Source organism: Bos indicus x Bos taurus, chromosome 4, assembly GCF_003369695.1.
Source record: "Bos indicus x Bos taurus breed Angus x Brahman F1 hybrid chromosome 4, Bos_hybrid_MaternalHap_v2.0, whole genome shotgun sequence".
Classification (NCBI taxonomy): domain Eukaryota; kingdom Metazoa; phylum Chordata; class Mammalia; order Artiodactyla; family Bovidae; genus Bos; species Bos indicus x Bos taurus.
The window spans coordinates 17,520,463-17,542,384 of NC_040079.1; the positions used below are offsets into that span (position 1 = coordinate 17,520,463).

Consider the following 21,922-nt stretch of genomic DNA (forward strand, 5'->3'; position numbering starts at 1 on the left):
TTTCAACACATGCACAAATCTTTTTGTATCTTTAAAGATAAAGATACAAAATTGATTAACCCATTAACTGATTTCGTTAACATGTAATATATAATTATTATACACTGGACAGTAAGTTGAGCCCGTTTACCTTCCTCGGCTGCCGACGCTGGAGGCACTAGGTGAACGTATTGGCGGGTGTACACTTGTCATAGTAACAGGTCCTGAGGAGGAAGAGATCAGACACATTCATAGAATGAATATCTGTATTTAATTCCTATTGAATGTTCTCACTTCGTAGTACACTGAAACTGGAAACACATAATGAAATTATATAAAACAAAAAGTAGTTGCTGAACTCCCAGCAGAGCTGGAGTGCCCTGAAGTAGCAGGGCTGTTCAATCTCAGCACTATTGACATTTTGGGCCAGGTAATTCTTTGATGTGGGGGCTGTATGTGCATTGTAAGGATGCCAAGCAGCCCCCTTGGCCTCGACCAGTTATTAGATGCCAGTAGCATCTCTACATACACAGCATCTAGGGGTGTAATAATCAGAAATGTCTCCAAACACTGTTCAGTGTTCCACATGAGAGTAACCAGGGTAGGAGCTTCGTGAGGACACTAATGCCAGCAAAAGCTGCAGAGCACAATAAAAAGTTGGTAGGGCTCATATAAAAGCAGTCCAAGAAAGAAATCAACACAGAGACTAATTAATGGAAGACAATGGAGCAATGTGTAGAAGGTACTTTGCCCTGTGCTGGACACAGAGTCAGTACTGAATAAAGTTAGCTTTAGTAATGGTGCTAAAATGGCTTCCAGAAATGTGTCAAGTTATATTACCACCAGCAATGTATCAGAGCATTCCTTCCATTACATCCTTATCAATGAGTATTTTCACTGTTGAAATCTTGCTTACTCAATAGTTAGAAATCATGTCTTTTGATTTCATAATGACTACTAGCGAGATGGAACCACCCATCTTTCTTCCTCCCGCCCCCTCACTTTAGAGAGTTATTTCCTCTTTAGGGAGTTATCTACTCATGGAGAAGGAAATGGCAATCCACTTCAGTATTCTTGCTGGGAAAATCCCATGGACAGAGGAACCTGGTGGGCTACAGTCCCTGGGGTCACAAGAGTCGGACACGACTGAGCACACACGCTGCAGGGTCCTCTGGTAATACTGTGTGCTGTCCTTATTCATTTGTATGAACTTGCTACATAATTAGGAGAAGGCAATGGCAACTCACTCCAGTACTCTTGCCTGGGAAATCCCATGGACAGAGGAGCCTGGTAGGCTGCAGTCCATGGAGTCATGAAGGGTCAGACTCGACTGAGCAACTTCACTTTCACTTTTCACTTTCATGCACTGGAGAAGAAAATAGCAACCCACTCCAGTATTGTTGCTTGGAGAATCCCAGGGACCGGAGCCTGGTGGGCTGCCATCTATGGGGTCACACAGAGTCTGACACAACTGACGTGACTTAGCAGCAGCTACATAATTAAATAGTTTTTCTGCCATCTTTTGTCAACAATTTCCTTTCAGTTTGTTTACGTTTTAAATAAGTACCTCTTAAAATTCTAAAACTGCTTTATTATGTGGGACTAGTTAATGGCATAAGAGAGTCTCCTCTTTCCTTATTTGGTCTAAGGCATCTAATTTGCCAAGGTCTCTGGGAGTAGCTTTTCACTTTTCATTTTCATGCGTTGGAGAAGGAAATGGCAACCCACTCCAGTGTTCTTGCCTGGAGAATCCCAGGGATGGGGGAGCCACCAGGCTGCCAGTGGGCTGCCGTCTTTGGGGTCGCACAGAGTTGGACACGACTGAAGTGACTTAGCAGCTGGGAGTAGCAGCATTAGTCAGAGGGCTTCTCTTTTGGAGGAAATAAGTAGTTCTGTCCCAAATTCTTAAAACACAAACACCAAACCAGGGTAGGAGCAATCAACAAAAAGAGTGTTACTGAGACATTTTAAGTCTAGGCAAATTCTACACAAAAAGGGACAATACTATAGGCAACTTGTCTAAAAGAGAAAGTAAAATAGCAATTTCCTCCTAGGAGTGTGTGCTATGGTGCCTCTAAGTTCTGTTGAAACTGAAAATGTAGAGAGGCGTAATCTTTGCTTTCCACTTTGAAAGTACACTAATTTCAAAGACTACTTAAAACACAGATCCATTTTAATCACCCAAGAGACAAAGGGAAGGTGGAGGCCGATCCTTTTATTATTAATAAGTAAAAACTGAAAAAAAAAACTATAAAAATTTTTACAAGTCCACTTTACCTGCAAGGCCTGGAGATGGCACTGATGAATTCGGTGACTGGACAGTTCTGTTTGAGGGTGGTCGTGGCTGGCCATGATCGGTACTAGTATCTTTCCTCACAATGTTGTCCAGCATAATAGTACTTGAACAGTCAATCTGGTAAGAAAAGAAATTACTTCATGGCATTCTGACTCGGCAAGTTAAAAGCTATTTTAAATTTATAAGAAAACTTTTGTAGATGCAAATATCCTTTTGAGAAGTTCTGATGTATATTTTCCCCATAAACAATCTTGGAAAAAAGCTCTCATACTTCTTAATACTTCATCGTAGTAAATATACCGAGGTCACACTATTTCACAATTCATGAGCCAGGAGAAAGGAATACTGTGTGTTACCTCCTTAAAAGTGAAAACAAAATTATTTTTAAAATTTTATTTAAAGATAATAGAAGTACCAATTAAAAAAAAACCTGGTGAGACAAATAGCACCATTTCACATTTAAAAAATTTCTTTAGTGTCTGGCTTTATAACAGCCAACTGGAATCTGATATATTTTCTCGATCTGCTCAGATGTGTGATTGTGGCTAAAGAATATGAAGAAAATCTGGTCTTACACAGGGAAGACCTTGTAGAGCCTCTGAAAAGGTTGTACAGACCCTCATGTTCCTGGCCCACACTTCAAGAACTCATGCTCTGTTATGCACTAGATAGATGAAACACGTCCACACATCACACATTTCGAGAACATTAATGTCATTTAACTACATTATTAATGTTTGGTAGGAAAAATCTGATCCCCTGTAGATTCTTGCTTTATATGTTTATAAGTAATTAACTGCTAAGCCAAACTACTGATAAATTTCTACCAAGACTTTAATACTTTAGATTAAAATTTTCTAAATTTTATTTTTTATTGAAGTATAATTGAATTACAATGTTTTGCTAATTTCTGCTGTACAAAAAAGTGATTCAGTTATATACATTATTATTCATATTCTTTTTGATTATGGTTTATCACAGGATACTGAATATAGTTCCCTGTGCTACAGTTCTTTGTTGCTAATCCTTGTTGCTTGTGTATTCTATATACACCAGTTTGCGTGAACTAATCTCAAACTCCCAATCCAACCCTCTCCTAAATCTCTTTGGATGCAAATATTTTTAATGCTTAAATATACCATTTGTTTCCTAAGAATGTCTTTGTGATTAAAATCCAGCTTAATAGTTCCAGCCTTTCTCAATCAAGATTCTTCAAGAAAATTAAGTCCTACATTCCAAGGGCATAGGCTGTATATAATGAATTTACTTCTTGCCTCTGCATCTAGAATGGTACTGCTACTGCTGCTGCAGCTAAGTCGCTCAGTCGTGTCCGACTCTTAATGACCCCATGGACTGCAGCCCACCAGGCTCCTCCGCCCATGGGATTTTCCAGGCAAGAGTACTGGAGTGGGGTGCCATTGTCTTCTCCCAGAATGGTACTAGTTATGAACAAACCTTGGAAGGACTGAGCAAACAGTCCTTCAAAGCAGTTTCTTTCTTTTGTGGTTCAGATGAGGAATCTCAGTTGAGAAAGGCTGGTACACAAAGGGTCATCTGTATTTGAAGGCTGTAGAGGAAATTTTACTTTCTGTGGGTCCTCTTTCAGTTGGGGGAGGAGGGAAGTAAATGGGGTTATTTTCCTTTAATATTCTTTGGGCACTACCTTGGCCAATACAATGCTTGTGGCCAGAGTACTTATACAAGTACAAGTACTTATACAAGTACAATACAATAGTTGTGGCAATAAGTACTGGATTGACTAGATTTGTTAGATCTTAATATAATAAAAGTTATTTACACTGTGGAGGAATCCTAAAAGCTAAAATAAAATTATAGGAATGAACAAAAGTTTTCCTATCATCTATGCATGAAAATAAAATACATATACTCTACCTGTCTAAATTATATACAATTACTTAAAAAATGAAGTAACTCCAGTAAGGTTAATGATTCAACTTTTAGGAAATATGAATTCATCTCAGTAATTTGAAAAAGTAAATAATATAACATTTTAGATTTCCTTCACAATCCTACAAGATTTCTTAAAAGTTCTTCATGTTTGCATAAGTGATTACCTAAGCTTGTAGGATGAAAAAAGGTAAAACAAATATCAACTCTTGTGTAATTGATTTGTTTCTTCAATGATGTATTTTCTGTCTTGAAAAAAAAAATTTATTTTTGAGCCATGCCACAGGGCATGTGGTATCTTAGTTCCCAGACCATGGATCAAACCCACATCCCCTGCATTGGAATCGCAGAGTCTTAACCACTGGACTGGCAGGGAAGTCCCAAAACAGATTGATTAAAAAGTCATACTGACAACCAGTTTAGAGGTAAATGTATTTAATTTAAATAAAAAAGAAATCAGAGGTAATACTGCACTTGTCAGTAAAATGTTATCATTTTTCATTAAACCTGTCTCCAACTCTTCTGACGTCTTAAATGTTAGCCTTGCTCTCTAACCCTATTCTAATGAATCACATTCCAGCAATTCTCCCATATTTTCACTTCCCTCCTTCCCTAGCTTACATTCCATAATTAATCACCATAATCATTCATTTACTAACACATTAACTCCAGTGCCCTGAAAGACATTCTGTAGTATGTTTAAGTGTTAATACTAATCTTTTTATGATTCCTGCTGTCACAATATTTCTAAAGGATAAAAACAACTTCCAAACACAAACACACAGCCTATAATCCAACATAACCATGGCCTTTCACCAGATTCAAGTTCACTTAAAATTTATGAAACAGATTCTTTAGTGGAAGTTTTGTGTTTACTTACATCTGGAAGAGAAGGAAGATTGTAGGGACCTCCCACCGGTGAGCTCAAATCAATCACAGGTGAGCCGAAAGCCTTTGCATCATACCCTGCTGCACTAGTAATGGTGGGGCTGGAGGGAGTGGAGGACGTGCTGTTGGCAGTCGAGGGGGCCGCATGCCCACTGCTGATCTGCCACTGTGGTAGCAAGAAGGAAGAAGAAAGGTTGCCTATCAGCAAGCCTGTTACATAAAATGTCCATCTAATCCCTGTTCCAGGTACAAGACAAAGTAAAAGACACATTCTACTATTTGAATTCAACTGTAATTTTCATGGAACGGAGAGAGGACACTGGTATATATAATTTTCAGTAATTCTCTCCAAACATAAATAATAAAAAGCACTGATTTCTCCCAGAAGACAACAGTATACACCAGAAAACCACAGCACCCGATCTTGGAAAGCTTATATATATCGGAAAAGAAATCTAAACATGTACATAGCAACTACAAACAAAGACGGAGGACTGAAAACACACCTTTCCTTCTGTCCCCACCTGATAGACCTGAGACTAAAATGACAGTTCAGGGAACTTTTTTTTTTTTTTTTTAAAACAACACATTGACCCTAAAGACAAACTAAAAACAGGATGATCGTTGAGAGTCTGTTTAAGCTTTCCTACTCTAGCTACCCCCAAATAATAAGGACTTCTTTCACCTCTACAGAAGAAGACTGGAAATTAAGTTTCCAGAATAGGTAAAACAGTGTCTTTGGACTCATGGGCACCAGGCTCAGTTGAAGGCAGAAGTATTACACTGAAAATGAAAATTAAGAAACCATACACACACTGAATGCTGAGCTTCAACGAGCATCAGGCCCTGCATTTCAGGCATGAAACAAAGAGATCTTTTGGGAACTGAGCCATTACCTAAAGATAGTGACATCAGTAAATCTAACAAACATGCCAAGGAGCCCTCACACAAGAGCAAAATTCAGCATTAAACATTAGCCCCACATCCCAGCTTTCAGTTTTTTTAAAAACACCCATTCCTTATATACAAACAGGCAACTAAGCATCAACATCTGAGAAAACTGTTACAAGCTGAGATAAACAAAGTGAAAGTGAAGTCGCTCAGTCGTGTCCGACTCTTCACGACCCTGTGGACTGGAGTCTACCACACTCCTCCATCCATGGGATTTTCCAGACAAGGGTACTGGAGTGGGGTGCCATTTCCTTCTCCAGAGGATCTCCCTGACCCAGGGATAGAACCCAGGTCTCCAGCATGGTAGGCAGACGCTTTACCTGAGCCACCAGGGAAGTCAGGCTGAGATAAACCCATTAAAACTAGGAATGCTATAGTATACAGAGATGAACTGTATGTATACCTGCTGTCTAAAATTTATTTTAAAACCTATCAAAAATAATAAGGTTTGACTGATGGATGAATGGATAAATGGATACAGATAACAAAGGAGACAGCAAATAGAGCAATCTGTCCCCTATACAACTCTCTCAACTAAGTTTGAAAATTTTATGATAAAATAGTTGGGGAGAAAAAAAGCAACTAAGAGGTATCTTAAGACTATGCAAAGGAAAAACCTCCCAAACACCGTATCATTTATATAGGGATGACACAATACAGAGTGACAGTGACAGAAATATTCTAACTTTGAAAAACCTAATTTATATTCTCCACTGAAAAAACTAAGTAAAAAACTCTGTGAATATGAATGCCAACTGAACCACCCCTCACACCTATCAGTCCATCTGTCTCTCTCCTTTCTTCCCACCCAGAACAAGCACGGTTACAGTTCATGTGTATCTTTCCAGGTTTCTTCTATGTATATGAAATTAAAAAAAAAACACACACACACAAAAATTCGATGTTTCTCCCCATATATACTTAGAAGATCATATATAGATTACTGCCTTTTCTTAATAACCAGAAAGCATTTCCATTGTACCAGTATAATTTAAGCGATTCTATTAAAACAAACTCTCCACTATATTTTCCTCCTAGTTTGTTCATTTATTCATGTTTAGACTTTTGACTAGAAAACATTTTTAAAAACATTCTTAGAGTGTGTGTCTATCCATTAAAAATAATAAACAGAGGGCTTCCTTAGTGTCTCAGTGGTAAAGAATCTGCCTGCCAGTGCAGGAGACACGGGTTTGATCCCTGATTTGGGAAGATCTCACATGCCGTGGAGCAACTAAGCCTGTGCACCACAACTATTAAGCCTGTGCTCCAGAGCCCAGGAGCCACAACTACTGAGCCCACCTGCCCTGGAGCCTGTGCTCCACAACAAGAGAAGCCACTGAAACGAGAAGCCCATGCCCTGCAGTTAGATAGTAGCCCTCTGTCCACACTGAGAGAAAAGCCCGAGCAGCAATGAAGACTCAGCACAGCCAAAAATAAACAAGTGAAATTCTACATATACAGAGGCTCAGTAGTTGTGGCTCCTGGGCTCTAGGGCACAGGCTTAACAGTTGTGGTGTGCAGGCCTAGTTGCTCCAGCGCATGTGAGATCGTCCAAATCAGGGATCAAACCCATATTACATAGCTATGAGGTAGATAAATATGAGTACCCAGAATGTGCTAGGTGCTGTTATACACACTACCATCTAAGTCTCAGCACAACTCTGCAAGTTACGAACTCATTTTATAGTAGGGGCAAATGAGATTTAAGAGAGTAAACTTGTACAAGGCCACAAAAGTATTAGGAAAATAATCAGAATTTAAGATCTAACTGTAGCTTGGTCTCTCTTCACCTCATCTCTAATGATGAAAGAGAGATAGGTATAAATTTTATTGAAAATAATTAAAATGTCATTTTAGAAAATTTATATCAAAGTAATTATAAAAACACAAAGACACAGCATGTGTACTTTTAGAATATTACTTTAAAATCATTTGATTAAAATGAATGTTACAGAATTATGGGGAATAAGATCATATTCTTTATTTTGGTCTTGGCAAAAAAAATTAAACTAAAATCAAACTGCTGGTTGTAAGCTGGAAAGACCTGACACAAGTACTTGGAGAAGACAAAGTGCTGGGAGAACTTTAGCTTTTTAAAACAGTAATTCCTAAAAAAAACATATTACCTGAAAACATTACGAATATAAATATTAAACTTTCTAAAATTTAATGTATAACCTTAAATATTAAGCTTTATCAAGTGTATATATACTGTATCCTGTTTAATACTGAATACAATATAGTCTTATATACAGGTATATATATGTATAAATACTGTTTAATACTTCATATTAAAACTGTGTGATACTAAGTTTGTTTCCAAGAAGTCTCCTTGAAACACTATGAAGATTCATTGATTGGTCTCTTTTGAGGTATGCCATCTGTATTTGTTAGAATACTTTCATACTCACCTAAAAGCTACACACATTAATACTGAAAAATTCATACCCATGACTCACTGATTATTCTGGGCCTTTACTTCTGTATAAGTAGCTTGATTTTTTTCTTGTTAATTACAAAGCATCAAGATCCTTTCTCCTAGCTTTCTCTCTTTAGGTCTGTATGTAAAAAACTTTGTAATTCACATTTACTAAAAAAAAGAAAACAGCTTACTCTTGTTCTTCATCACTATTGGCTCTATCCATAAATTCAATATGATTTGGAAGCAGAGAGAAATACAAGCACCTGTGGAGAAGTAAACACACATACCTGTTTTATGGCTTGTTGAGCCAAGAAAGCCATCTGCAAGGGGTTGGGCTTCATTGCTTGTCGTGGCGTATTCTGGTTTGATGGGTATCTTAGCTGTTGATGATGAGGAGGGAGAACTGGTCCATTGGGCTTGGGGCTATGATTCTGAAAATTTATCAAACGTGGAGGAGGTTGCTGGAAAAAAGACATTGTATCAATTCAGTGGCAGTCAGCTCCTGAAAGACGAATTACAGAGAACTCTATTTTATAACTTTTATAGAAAGAAAACAATTCTGCCACAGATGAATCATTTATTAATATTACAATAAGGGTATGGGGGGAGGGGACAGCTGCCCAGAATGTGAACAAGCATTTAAAGTAAGGAAGTTTTACTAGGAAAAGACCCTTGGGAGAGGATTTTCCAATCCGAGTTAAATCTAGACCACATTGGGAAATAGGGATTCCCTAAGTCCCCGATGACTATCTTCTGCAAAGAATTGCCCTCTTAAAATCTAAAATGATAGAATAATAATTACTGATAGTTACTGAGTAGTTATCACATGTCCAGTACTAGTTAAAATGCTTTACATGTGTTAACTCATTTAATTTTCACAAAGATCCTCCTCTGAGGCAGGGATTATCTCTGTTTTACAGAAAAGGAAACTTGTCCAAGATTAGCAAAGATAGGAAGGAATGGAGCTAAGATTTGAACTCAAGTTCTCTGGCTCTAAGGTCTGTGCAGACCTCTAAGGTCTGTACTCTATGCAGATATTAATAATGAAAACACACGATATTAACAACATTTAAAAATGAGTGAATTTTAGATCTTACTGAGATCAAACTACATGCCAGGCATTGCGAATGGCGTTTTATATGTTATCTTATTATTACTTCCCTCAGTCAGTTCAGTTGCTCAGTCATGTCCGACTCTTTGCAACCCCATGAACTGCAGCACACCAGTCCTCCCTGTCCATCACCAACTCCCGGAATCCACCCACACCCATGTCCATTGAGTCAGTGACCATCCAACCATCTCATCCTCTGTCATCCCCTTCTCCCGCCTTCAATCTTTCCCAGCATCAGGGTCTTTTCAAATAAGTCAGTTCTTTGCATCAAGTGGCCAAAGTATTGGAGTTTGAGCATCAGCATCAGTCCTTCCAATGAATAATATTCAGGACTGATTTCCTTTAGGATGGACTGGCTGGATCTCCTTGTAGTCCAAGGGACTCTCAAGAGTCTTCTCCAACACCACAGTTCAAAAGCATCAATTCTTCAGCACTCAGCTTTCTTTATAGTTCAACTCTCACATCCATACATGACTATTGGAAAAACCATAGCTTTGAATAGATGGACCTTTGTTGGCAAAGTAATGTCTCTGCTTTTTAATATGTTGTCTAGGTTGGTCATAACTTTCCTTCCAAGGAGTATGCGTCTTTTAATTTCATGGCTGCAGTCACCATCTGCAGTGATTTTGGAGCCCAAAAAAATAAAGTCTGTCACTGTTTCCACTGTTTCCCCATCCATTTGCCATGAAGTGATGGGACCAGATGCCATGATCTCAGTTTTCTGAATGTTGAGCTTTAAGCCAACTTTTTCACTCTCCTCTTTCACTTTCATCAAGAGGCTCTTTATTACTCCCCTACCCCCACCATTTTACAAATCAGGACAGTAAACATTAAAAAGCTGGGATAACCAGAAAAAAGGTCACGCAACTCATTAAAGGCAGCACTATGGTTTTAATCCAACACTAGTCTGCCATTTCATTAGTCAAACATGTTCTGGTGTTTAACTGGGGGTTGAGGTACTAATTACAGTTTAGAGGATGAGTTTCTCTAAAAGAAAACAGATTTTGAAAGGAAACCCTTCAAGGACAGCGTTGGTTGATTACAGGTCAGGGTAAGGACAAGCTTAGTTTGCTCACAAATGCTATCCTTAGAAACTGACACCAGTGTTCCACAAAAAAGGTAACCTTGGTTACCAAGGTTCCACAAAAGGTTGGCAAATTATTGCAAAGTAAATACTTATTTTCAGGCTATCTTAACTGTATGACCAGAACTTCTCAGAAAGGGAACTATTAACCCCCATATTCAAAGGGGGGACAAATAAATGAATTTATAAAGCTGAAGTAGCAACATCTTAAGGTGGACAGCTATAAAGTGTAGCCCTGCCCTCTTTTTGTTCTTTTCTTTTCTCTCATTTTTGGAATTTATCTCCTTTTCTGGGTAAAGGTCTTCTGTTACTCCTCTCCTGCAAATTAGCTGGCACTGGGTTCACACTTAGTAACTTACAAGAGTGACCAGCAATTACAGACCTAATGAAAAGTAGACTTCGACACTATTTCAAGATCAAAGGAAATTCTGTGGATGAAGAATAGAAAAATATGAGAAAAAGAGAAAATGCCAAAATTTTACAGAAGGCTGAAGCCATAGCAATTCTTTTTGATTCTTCTATTAAAGTTTTTCACTGGAAGGGTTTTATATCACAGAAACAAACAAAAAATAATTTGGGAAGTATAGTGGAAAACTTCTAAATTCATCCAAAAGACTATTTTTTAAAAAGTGGAAAAGCACTCAAAATATCTTTAAGGGAGAACAAAAGCAGTTAAAACTTTTGCCTACTCCTGCCCTGACTGGGATTTATATATTGATTCAGTCAAGAAATGACATTCTGGGGGGGTAAAAAAAAGTGACATTTGATGCCAGAGTACTATACTCCTGTGAGAAATCAGTATGGAACTGGATGTCCACTCTCCCATCAAGGAAGCCCAGTGTAGAAAGATCTAAGGTGATTGATTTTTATCTCCTCCCTAAACTGTTATCGTTGACTGAGTTAATTTCTAAGAACCCCATGACAGGAAAAGTAACTTGAAAGAACAGGACTAGAAACTGGTTATGAACATAAAAGAAATAGCAAAACCAGTGCTATTTTAATTAAATGGAATTAACTTGCAAGAAGGAAAAAAGGGAGAGAATAGAGAAATAATTGAGAGCTTAAGTAAAGTGACATATATTCATCATTATCCTCACCCTCACTGTAAATACTCTCATTATTATAGGTGGTAATTTTACTCTAGGTCAGTATAACCATGAAGGATAGCAGATGTCCTTCTAAAATCCACTCACTGTTTAGGAAAATTAGTATATACATATAAATGAGAGTATCTCTGCAGAATAGTAAATCTGGCCCAGGAGTGAGAACCATAAGGTATACAATAACAGACTCAGATTTAACAAACTTCGAGCTGTCCACTGCAGTACGACAGAGTATACTGTACACCACTCAATAAAGAGATGCAGAGTGTTTATTAGTTTGTACCACACAGTCATATAACTATGTAGTCTATCTCTGTATCACCCAGCTCTTTAATCATTCAGATTACATGGCTACTTTCAGACAAAGAAGAAACAGGGAACTCCTGTGTAAGCGATTTTTAGAGCAGGCCTTTAAATTGACCTGTGTCTTCAGGCTAGAGGTAGAGTATGACAAAGAGGCACACATATACACCTGTCTACAAACATTTATTTTACCAGATGTACATGCAAATAAACTGCTAGAGAACTAAGAAAGCAGGTAAGCAGGGCAGTGTAAAAGTTTAAAGAAGAGGGAAAAAACTGATGAGTGAAAAATGTAGGAGCAGATATTTGGTAGAGAGAAGATAAAAATGAGAGATGAGAGTACTAGAAGAGGGCTCAGGGGTCACTGAGAGGAGACAGAAAAAGAGCAGTGTGCAAAGTAATGACATAAAGATGAGAAAATTACAGCTGATATCCTAACAACACAGGTTTAGACTGTGCAGGTCCACTTAGACAAGGATTTTTTTCAATAGTGAATACTTCAGTAGTGCACAATCTGTGTTTAGTTGAATCCTCAGACGCAGAGCAGTGGATGTGGAGGAACCATGGCGAGTGGCGGGGGGTGGCTGACTATAAGTCATATGTGAATTTTCAACTATATGGAGGGTCAGTGCTTCAAACCCCTGAATTAATTGTTCAAGGGTCAAATGTGTTGATATGTGGGAAAATTAGGCTGTATAATAAAGATTGTACATTATATACAATCATACAGCAGTATACCACAGAAAGAAATAATAAGATCAAACATAAATTTCTGAGATAAGCAGGCTAAAGGCTCTATCAAGGTCACCTCTGTTTGGTTACTGCTTCTATAAATAGCTGTTTCTGAGAATGTGACTGAGTCACACAGAATCTAGTAACTGCCTCAGTTCTTCACTTTTTAATGAAAAGGGAATTAATGCAAATGATGGATTTATCCTGTTTCAGGTTAATAAAGTAATAAAAATCACTTTACCATCTTTCAGATACTTAAGATAAATATCAACCATGTAAATGCTTAGCACTAGTCACTCAGTAAGTAAATATTTTCTCTCTTTTCCTCGTCAAATATATGTCTAAAACAATTTGGGTGCTCTGCAGTCTATCTGCAATATGTTACTCTGCAGTCTGGGAGGGGAGTGACAAAAGAATTTCTCCATTTTCTTAACAAAATTTCAACTCTGCCAGTGGCACTCCTGGGATCGAAAGTGTATACATTTTTTTCCCACAGAACACTCACCAAACAAAGACCTCTTAAATTGCTTGCTATTTACTTCCTTTAAAAACCTGGGTTAAAACAAAGTTCGAGAGCAATAATCAACTGGTCATACTAATTAATATTCTCTTGGATTTGACATATCTTGTTAATCAAATTACCAGACAGCCATAAATCACAAATAAAATCACCTCAGGCCTACACAGAAGCAATTTAACAAAATCAGGATTCATAGGCCCATAAGTCTTATTCAGGGTTGAAGCAAGTCTCCTGTGAAGATCATCTGTCTTGAATAACTGCTACCAAAACACGCTATTATGCCATTTAATTGCTTTTTCATAAAAGAACTGCATTATGTATACATTCCTCTTAGTGCTAAAAAAAAAAACACTGGTAAAAAATTTCTCCTCTAATGATGTTTCCTTTTAATCAAGTAATAGATATTATTCCTGGTTCTTTTTTTGTTTGGTTGATCAAAAACTGAGCTAAGTCCTGTTCTTAAGCATAATGAGAATTCTTAGTCTAGTTCTGCATGCTTTGAACATTACTAATACTTATTAATCCCTGTGCCATTTCATTTGAGTCACTTACTGTAAATCAGTTCAAATTCTGAGAAACAGGGAGTATAAATTAATAAATAAAAGGAACTGAAAATAACGAGACAATTTTTGTGCATTAAAGTAAGAATGGTGCATGAGGGAAAAAAAACGACTTGCTCTTAAATGGAGTGGATAGAAGCTTCTATAACAACAGCAGAAATGTATACTAATATTGCAACTGTTCTTAACTAATGTACGGTAATTAATCCACAGGATCATGAGTCATGCTGTGAACTTGTTACTGTATTGTTAGTACTGTTGAGTTTATGACTATATGAACACATGTGTAGACTCTTCCACCCACTCTACATCACAAGTAGAATTTACATGCATATGTTCTTCAAACCCTTTAGAGGGACAAGTAGAAAATAAACACATGCTTTTCCCATTTCTCCACCAGTGACTGAAATCTTTGTTATGAATTAAGAAATAATACAAATAAAAAGATGACAAAACTGAAAAAAAAAAAAAAAAGAATGGTGCCTGGAACATTTGCTCAGAAATAAACTTTGAAAAAGGCAGACTTCTAACAAACCACCCCCTTACCCTTTTCTATTTCATTCTGTCCTAGTTTCCAGATGCAGTGGGTTTTCTAAACGCTGCATCTTCACAGAGGACAGATACCTGAAGCATCAGTCATCCTGAAGCACTAATGTAACGATTATGAGTTACAGGTACACAACTTTCCCATCAATCATATGCATGGGTTATTCAGGAATGCAATCACTTATCCTCTGTTATAAAGACGACAAAGAGCAGATAAGAATAGATGTCCCAGCTGAATAAACCATTAATTTCTTTTTCAGAAGGGCTAAGAACTAGAGTTAAATTAGGGACCCTTGATGTGACAAATTTTTATAAATTCATACATTTAAATCATGGAGGAAGGACACCTTGGTTATTTTAGGAGCTGCTGAATATAACTGTACTATAGTTATCTAAGTTAGGACAGGCCTGCTTCCAAATTTACCTGGTGAGAGATGGAAGGTTGCTGGATGGGCCCCTGCATTCTAGGGTTTGGTAAACCCACAGGTGCTGGCCTCCGTTGCACCTGTTGCCTCTGAGCCATTACCTGTTGCTGCATATGCTGGAGTCGTAACTGAGCTAGGCTGATCTGGGTTGGAAACTTGGATAACTGGTTTGAAGATAAACCACCTGGTGGCTGTGAATTCTGTTCCACGACAGGATTCTGCTTAGGCATTTGTGGTTGACTCTCTTTATCTTCAATTACTAAAGAACCTAATCAAAGAGAAAAAGTTAAGTTCTAAAGATTTTCTGATAGTAACATACCATATTTTGTAAAAGGCTATCTTTGCTCATTTTCAGGATTTCCAAGGAACTTCTTTTTGTCTTAGGAACCCTTTACATGGTTAACGATAGAAACTCCTAAGAGTTTCTGTTTATGTAGGGTCTATCAAACAAAATCTACCATATTCAAAACTAGAAATGAGAATTAAAAAAACATTTTTCCATACTAATTCATTTAAAAGTGACAACCCAAAGTAACATATTTTTATGGAAAAAAAAACACCTTATTTTTATTTTCAAAAAAGTTTAGTGATGAATGGCACTATTTTATATTTTCAAACATCTCTTTAAATGTCTGGCTTAATAGCTGAACTCTCATAACTGTTTCTGCATTATCTAATATATTGTTTAAATAGAAATACACGCAGAAAACCCAGCCATATATGGGTATGTACTTGGAAAAGGGAGACCTATTATCACCTGAAGGAGCTTCAGACTACACTGTGAGAACTGCTGTTGTATAATCAAAACAAAACACGCAAACCTGACACTGGATGTGAGAACAATACCACAGAGTATTTCTGATTCAGTTATCTCTCTGTGACTTAGCAATTGAATGACAACAACAGCTGGTTCTTTACACCTTCACGGTGCAAACTATGTTAGTTCTCTGATGGCGAACACCATGCTTTATAACTACACTGTTAAAAAAGAGATTAAGGGTACCTCTTACAGGTCTGGTCCAAGAGTAGGGCAAAGCTTGATTTCTTCAATAGCAGAGACTCAGTTAAAAGTCTGATTTCTGATTTACTAAGCATAGGCATCCTTAAAGATATGGTTATCATTCATTAAATACTTACTCCATATTAGGTACCATGACAGGAGATCTATGTGTATTGTTAAAATCCTTCATACAGATAAGGGATCTAAGGTTCAGAGAGACCAAACAACTTATCCAAAGTCACAAAGACACTAAACTGAATACGCGTCCAAGACATTACTTTTCCCTTGTACTCGTCTATAAGATGTTTCTCAGAAGCCATAAATAAACAAGTTTGGGAAAGTTGTATCCTTCTTAGAAGATTTAAAATGTCAATCTCACTTTAAATGACAATTTATAGAGCTATATATGACAGCTCTAGAAAGTCCTACAGTAAAGGATACTGTCTTACAAATTCCTCACAAATAAGAGGTGTTTTTGTTTTTGCTGATTCAGATTTACCTAAACTATATTCACTCATGTGCGTACAGTTACATATTTTCTTAATTTTACCTATGTCTACATCATGTGGACTATGTTTTAAGTGATATGCTTATAAGTACATATAAGTTGACATGACTGTTTCTGTGGATATAAAACTGTGATAGATTCTCTGTATAGCTACGTATGTGGTAGAGGGTAGAGTAGGGTAAGAGATAGTTATATACATGCTTTGTATTAAGATGCTTCTTTTTAGTTATATAGATGAGAATATGTATGATTCTAGCTGCTGGCTATGTTTATCAATCAATAAATATGTACTTCTGAACTGTGCTGAGGAGTCACCTTATCATTTCTTCAAAGGGTCACCTTATTACCATTCTTTCTGTTCTCACGTATGGATGAGATTTATGTAAGCCTATTTCTTTCTTTCTTGGAGTGTTCTGAGAGCTCTGGCTCTCTTTCCAGCCAGTTCTTTTTTACCTAGAATCTAGCTTAGAGAATGAGAGAGCAACCCTATTTGATGATTTTGAAACAAAGTCAATGAGCCCAAAAACTGCCAAAAGGTGGTTAATGAAGAATGTATATGAAATTCTTATTTTTGTTTCTATAATTTCCCTGTGAGAAATTAAGAAAGGAGGCAAAAATTGAAGATTTTTTTTTACTAGTACATAATGTAACAAGGACTGCCTGCAAGGATATGTGATGTTACCAAATGATACCGAAAGTCCCCCTTTTTGATAACTCTAGTACTTCAAATTTGGGCAGTTATCTATATGCATGATACACTTCAATTAGGAGGTTAAAAATTATTTAATTATTACATAAAAGAAAAAAAAAAAAAAAAAAACAAAAACAGAGAGAGAGAATTCCTCCCTAGCAAGAAAAAGCAAATAAATGAAACATTAGTACCTGACAACTGGGTCTCAAGACTGAGTAAGCCAAGAATTGTATGAGAAATACTGTTTTAACAGAAAACATTCTAAAAAGTACTATATTAATGGCAGACACATGTCAAGAGTTTTAATAGCTATTCTGATAAATATGTCACTAACAGCACAAGCAAGATTCTACTTGCTTGAGGAAGAAAAACAACTCCTAAATTCAGAAGTCTAGACACTGAGTCAATAAAAGGATGTTTCATATCACCCACATATTTATATGTGTGTTTATATTCATGCATGCGTCACACATATACACACACTAATGAAATACCAGGAAAAATTCATGTCTTTAAAATAAGATAATAAACATATTTAGGGGGTGGAAGGGAATACATTTTCAACAATCTCATAATCATTAAGAGTTCCAGAAACAAATGGCACTTTGAGAAAATCTACATAACAGCCTACCTAAATTGATTATATTTTGAGCCCAGAAACTAGGATCACAGTGAAACTGGATGGTATTGTTGGTCACTGGGGAAGCATCACACCTTGCTCGAAGGAGGTGCCGTAACCGGTACGTAATCTAGAAGAAAGCAGAGAGACAACTAAGCATCCAAGTCTTTATTAGGCAAATAATTTATCAAGTTCCCAACAAATACATAAAAAATGCTCTCTGTATCACATATATGCCAACACAAAACAAGTGTTCATATGTAAGTTATAAAAAGTAGACAAACAACACGGTTTTCCTTCAAAAATGCATTAGAAGTACAATTAGTTATACTGTTGAACACAAAACAAACCTATCCTAAAGTGACAGGTTAAAGTTAGTTCACTGAATTACAGAAGTTTCACAGATGTACCAACCATATATTTGTAAAGTAAAATCACATTCTGCTTTTATTTTACTTACTCTCTCAAAGAAGGATTCAGAGTAGAGATTAGGGGGCTAATGGATTACAGAAAATACAAATGAATCTGCTCAGGACATGAAGTACAGCCTTAACCAGGCCTGCTAGTAGGATGGCTCTCCTTGCTCCTGTGCTGTGAATCTCAGTCATCACACCACCTCCCACCCTCCTCCACACTGCAGTCCTCAGTGAATGCTCAGTCATTCTCTCTCAGTCTTTGAAGAGTTCAGCTCTTGGCTCATGATCACCATCTCCAATATTATTTCTGCCATAATGCTAGATGGGCCACAGGACTGGAAAAGCTGTTTTTGTTCCAATCACAAAGAAAGGCAATGCCAAAGAATGTTCAAACTACCAGACAACTGTGCTCATTTCACATGCTAGCAAGGCAATGCTCAAAATCCTTCAAGCTAGACTTCAACAGTACATGAACCGAGAACTTCCAGATGTACAAGCTGCATTTAGAAAAGGCAGAGGAAACAGAGGTCAAATTGCCAACATCTGCTGGATCATAAAAAAAGCAAGGGAATTCCAAAAATAACATCTATTGCTGCTTCACTGACTCTGCTAAAGTCTTTGAACTGTGGAAAATTCTTAAGGAGATGGGAATACCAGACCACCTTACGTTTCTCCTGAGAAACCTGTATGCAGGATAAGCAGCAATAGTTCCAACCAGTCATGGAGCAACCGACTGGTTCATAATTGGGAAAGGAGTACATCAAGGCTGTATATTGTCACCCTGCTTATTTAACTTCTATGCAGAATACATCATGTGAAATGCCAGACTGAAGGAATCACAAGTTTGAATCAAGACTGCTAGGAAAAATATCAACAACCTCAGATATGCAGATAATACCACTCTAAGGGCAGAACGTGAAGAGGATCTAAAAAGCCTCTTGATGAAGGTGAAAGAGTGAAAAAGCTGGCTTAAAACTCAACATTCAAAAAACTATGATCATGGCATTTGGTCCCATTACTTCATGGCAAATAGAAGATGAAAAACTGGAAATGGTGGAAGGCTTTATTTTCTTGTCTCCAAAATCACTGCGGACAGTGACTGCAGCCACGAAATTAAAAGACACTTGCTCCTTGGAAGAAAAGCTATGACAAACCTAGATCACATATTAAAAAACAGAGACATCACTTTGCCAACAAAGGTCCACATAGTCAAAGTTATGGTTTTTCCAGCAGTCAAGTATGGATGTGAGAATTGGACCATAAAGAAGGCTGAGCACTGAAGAACTGATACTTTTGAACAACGGTGCTGGAGAAGACTCTTGAGAGTCACTTAGACTGCAAGAAGATTAAAACCAGTCAATCCTAAAGGAAATCAACCCTGAATATTCACTGGAAGTACTGATGCTGAAGCTCCAATACTTTGGCCACCTGAAATGAAGAGCCAACTCATTGGAACAGACCCTGATGCTGGGAAAGACTGAGGGCAGGAAGAGAAGGGGGCAACAGAGGATGAGATACTTGCATGGTATCACGATCAATGGACAAGAGTTAGAGCAAACTGTGAGAGAGAGTGAAGGTCACAGAAACCTGGTGTGCTGCAGTCCATGGGGTCACAAATAGTCAGACATGACCTAGCAACTGAACAACAAATTCTGGATGATTTTAATATACAATTAGATGACCTTTCTTTCCAGATTGTTCCCTCTAGTGCCCAGATCCCAATAATCCTACAAACCCTAAAGGTCCTATGAACTTTTGCTCTTTAAAATTTTTCCTGTCCTTTGACTTTATGTTACTTTCCAATCTTACAATATCCCTCTGAAGTGAAGTGTTAGTCGCTCAGTCATGTCCAACACTATCCATCAATTTCTCCTTATCCAGCTTAAATCCCAGGAGTAATCCTCATAATCATTTCCTTGCATATATCCTCAACACCTTTCTCTCACATGTCAAATTACACACACTTCTTTCTCCTCAATCTTTCTCTGAAACAACGACCAATAAACAACACTGGTTAAATCTTTTCTAATGACTGTAATTGGACTGGTAAAGGGACTGATCGGACTTCAAAAACACAGCCTATTTACTAAGGTTGACAGGCTATCATATGACATTCCTCTGATCCTTCATGTCCGTACTCTCCTAAAGGACTATTTCAAATGACTCTTACCAAACCTCCAGCATCTTAAAAAAAAAAACAGGAACGATCAGAGACCTTCCACAAACTTCCACCACCTACCAGTACTGGTGGTCCCTCCTATCACAGTGGATTAACGGGCCAGGCTTCCAGCTAAAGCGAATCACGCACTCATGCAAGTGCAAGTGTTAGTTGCTCATTCATGTCCAACTCTCTGCAACCCCATGGACTACAGCCCACCAGGCTCCTCTGTCTGTGGAATTTCCCAGGCAAGAAAACTGGAGTGGGTCGCCATTTCCTTCTCCAGGGGGTTTCCGGCCCAGGGATCAAACCTGGGTTTCCTACATTGCAGGCAGGCAGATTCATTACCATCTGAGCCACCAGGGAAGCCATTACACTTGCGCAATAGGGCCCAACACCCTTGCCGATTCAAAGACACTACTCAGCAATTTTCTCCCCTCAGGCTTTCAGTAGCTTTTCACACAGGTGATCACTTGGCCCTCATGGAAGTAAATCATTTTCTTCATTTGGCTTCTAGCAAACTACAGTCTCATGGTTTTCCCCTTATTTCACCGGCTGCTACTTTTTAAGGTCACTGAGTATAGGTGTGAGTCCCAGTGTCACATCTCAGTCTCCCGTGTTGGTTCCTCCTCCTCTCCCACACCAGGGGGTCTTGCAACTGCTCTCTCTTCTCCTACACCCACATACTTTTAGAGATCTCATCCACTCTCATCATTTATACAACTCAAATTTGTATCTCAGTACTTACTCTTCCTACTGCGTGTTCATTCACTGTGCTCCTCTTAGGCCTCCTTGTCCATGTCACAAGTAACTCCCATCTCAGTCTCTCACTTGCCGTCTGTACCTGTTCTCTACCTGAATATTCTCTGCGAGTACGTGCCTGGCTTGCTTTGTCACCTTCTTCAGGTGTTTGCTCAAATATCACCCTCTTTAGGTAGAATTCCCTACCTGAAACCACAATCCTACCCCAATGTGCCCAGATTCTTCCCTTAATTTACTGTTTTCCCTACAGCACTCAACATCATGCAATGGTCTATATATTTTACTTGTTTTGGTACTGTCTATCTCTCTTTACTAAAATGCAGCTTTTTAAGGGCAGATATTTTGCTTTGTTTTCTGTTCCCTTAGTATTTAGAATACTGCCTTAAAAATAAAACAGGCATTCAATAAATGTTGAATAGCTATACTAAATTCTGAGTAAAAAAACATTTATTCTGGGACAATGTAGAGTACATGGCACAGTGTCTGGCAAACAGCACTTAACACAATGCTCTTTTCCCTAAGTTTTTCTTGCTTCCTTAATTCTTTGCATCTTAGCAATTCTCACTATAGAAGATTCTCAATAAGATGCTAATCAAAAGAATGATGCCCCCAATTTTTCCTTTATAAAGTCCTTATGTTTTATCATTTTCTAAAATTGAATAATTTATTTTGAAGTAATTTTAAAATTGGAGAAAAGTAAAAATAACTCTTCACTCAGATTTCCCAACTGTTAATAAGCACATTTATTTCAGGGCTCACTCAGGGGTTCCTGTGCACAGACACTGCTATTACCAGTATTTTTACAAACCTTCTGAGAGCAAGCTGAAGACATCAGGTTCTGTCTCCTCTGAACACTCCAGTGTCTATATTCTAAATCAAAGATCCTTTAGCATAAGCAACAAAGTACAAATTCAGAAAGCAACTCTGTTGCAACACGACC

The 21,922-nt window shown here is 37.7% G+C and overlaps 2 protein-coding genes across 3 annotated transcripts in view; one reads left to right on the forward strand and one right to left on the reverse strand.

The window, feature by feature from the left end:
- The window catches only part of SVOPL (SVOP like), a 134,856-nt gene extending 120,210 nt beyond the window's left edge, over positions 1–14,646 (forward strand). The window contains exon 16 of the mRNA XM_027538888.1: positions 14,429–14,646. Within this exon, the coding sequence (XP_027394689.1) occupies positions 14,429–14,485 (57 nt within the window). The 3' untranslated portion in view covers positions 14,486–14,646. The remainder of the gene's footprint in view (positions 1–14,428) is intronic.
- The window catches only part of TRIM24 (tripartite motif containing 24), a 116,210-nt gene that overhangs the window by 15,885 nt on the left and 78,403 nt on the right, over positions 1–21,922 (reverse strand). Inside the window, exons 8-13 of one of the 2 annotated variants that reach the window (XM_027538885.1) lie at positions 17,659–17,776; positions 14,828–15,096; positions 8,732–8,905; positions 5,064–5,237; positions 2,257–2,392; positions 131–203 (exon numbers count right to left, since the gene is read on the reverse strand). In XM_027538885.1, the coding sequence (XP_027394686.1) occupies positions 131–203; positions 2,257–2,392; positions 5,064–5,237; positions 8,732–8,905; positions 14,828–15,096; positions 17,659–17,776 (944 nt within the window). The remainder of the gene's footprint in view (positions 1–130; positions 204–2,256; positions 2,393–5,063; positions 5,238–8,731; positions 8,906–14,827; positions 15,097–17,658; positions 17,777–21,922) is intronic. The other variant, XM_027538886.1, reaches the window with a different exon arrangement.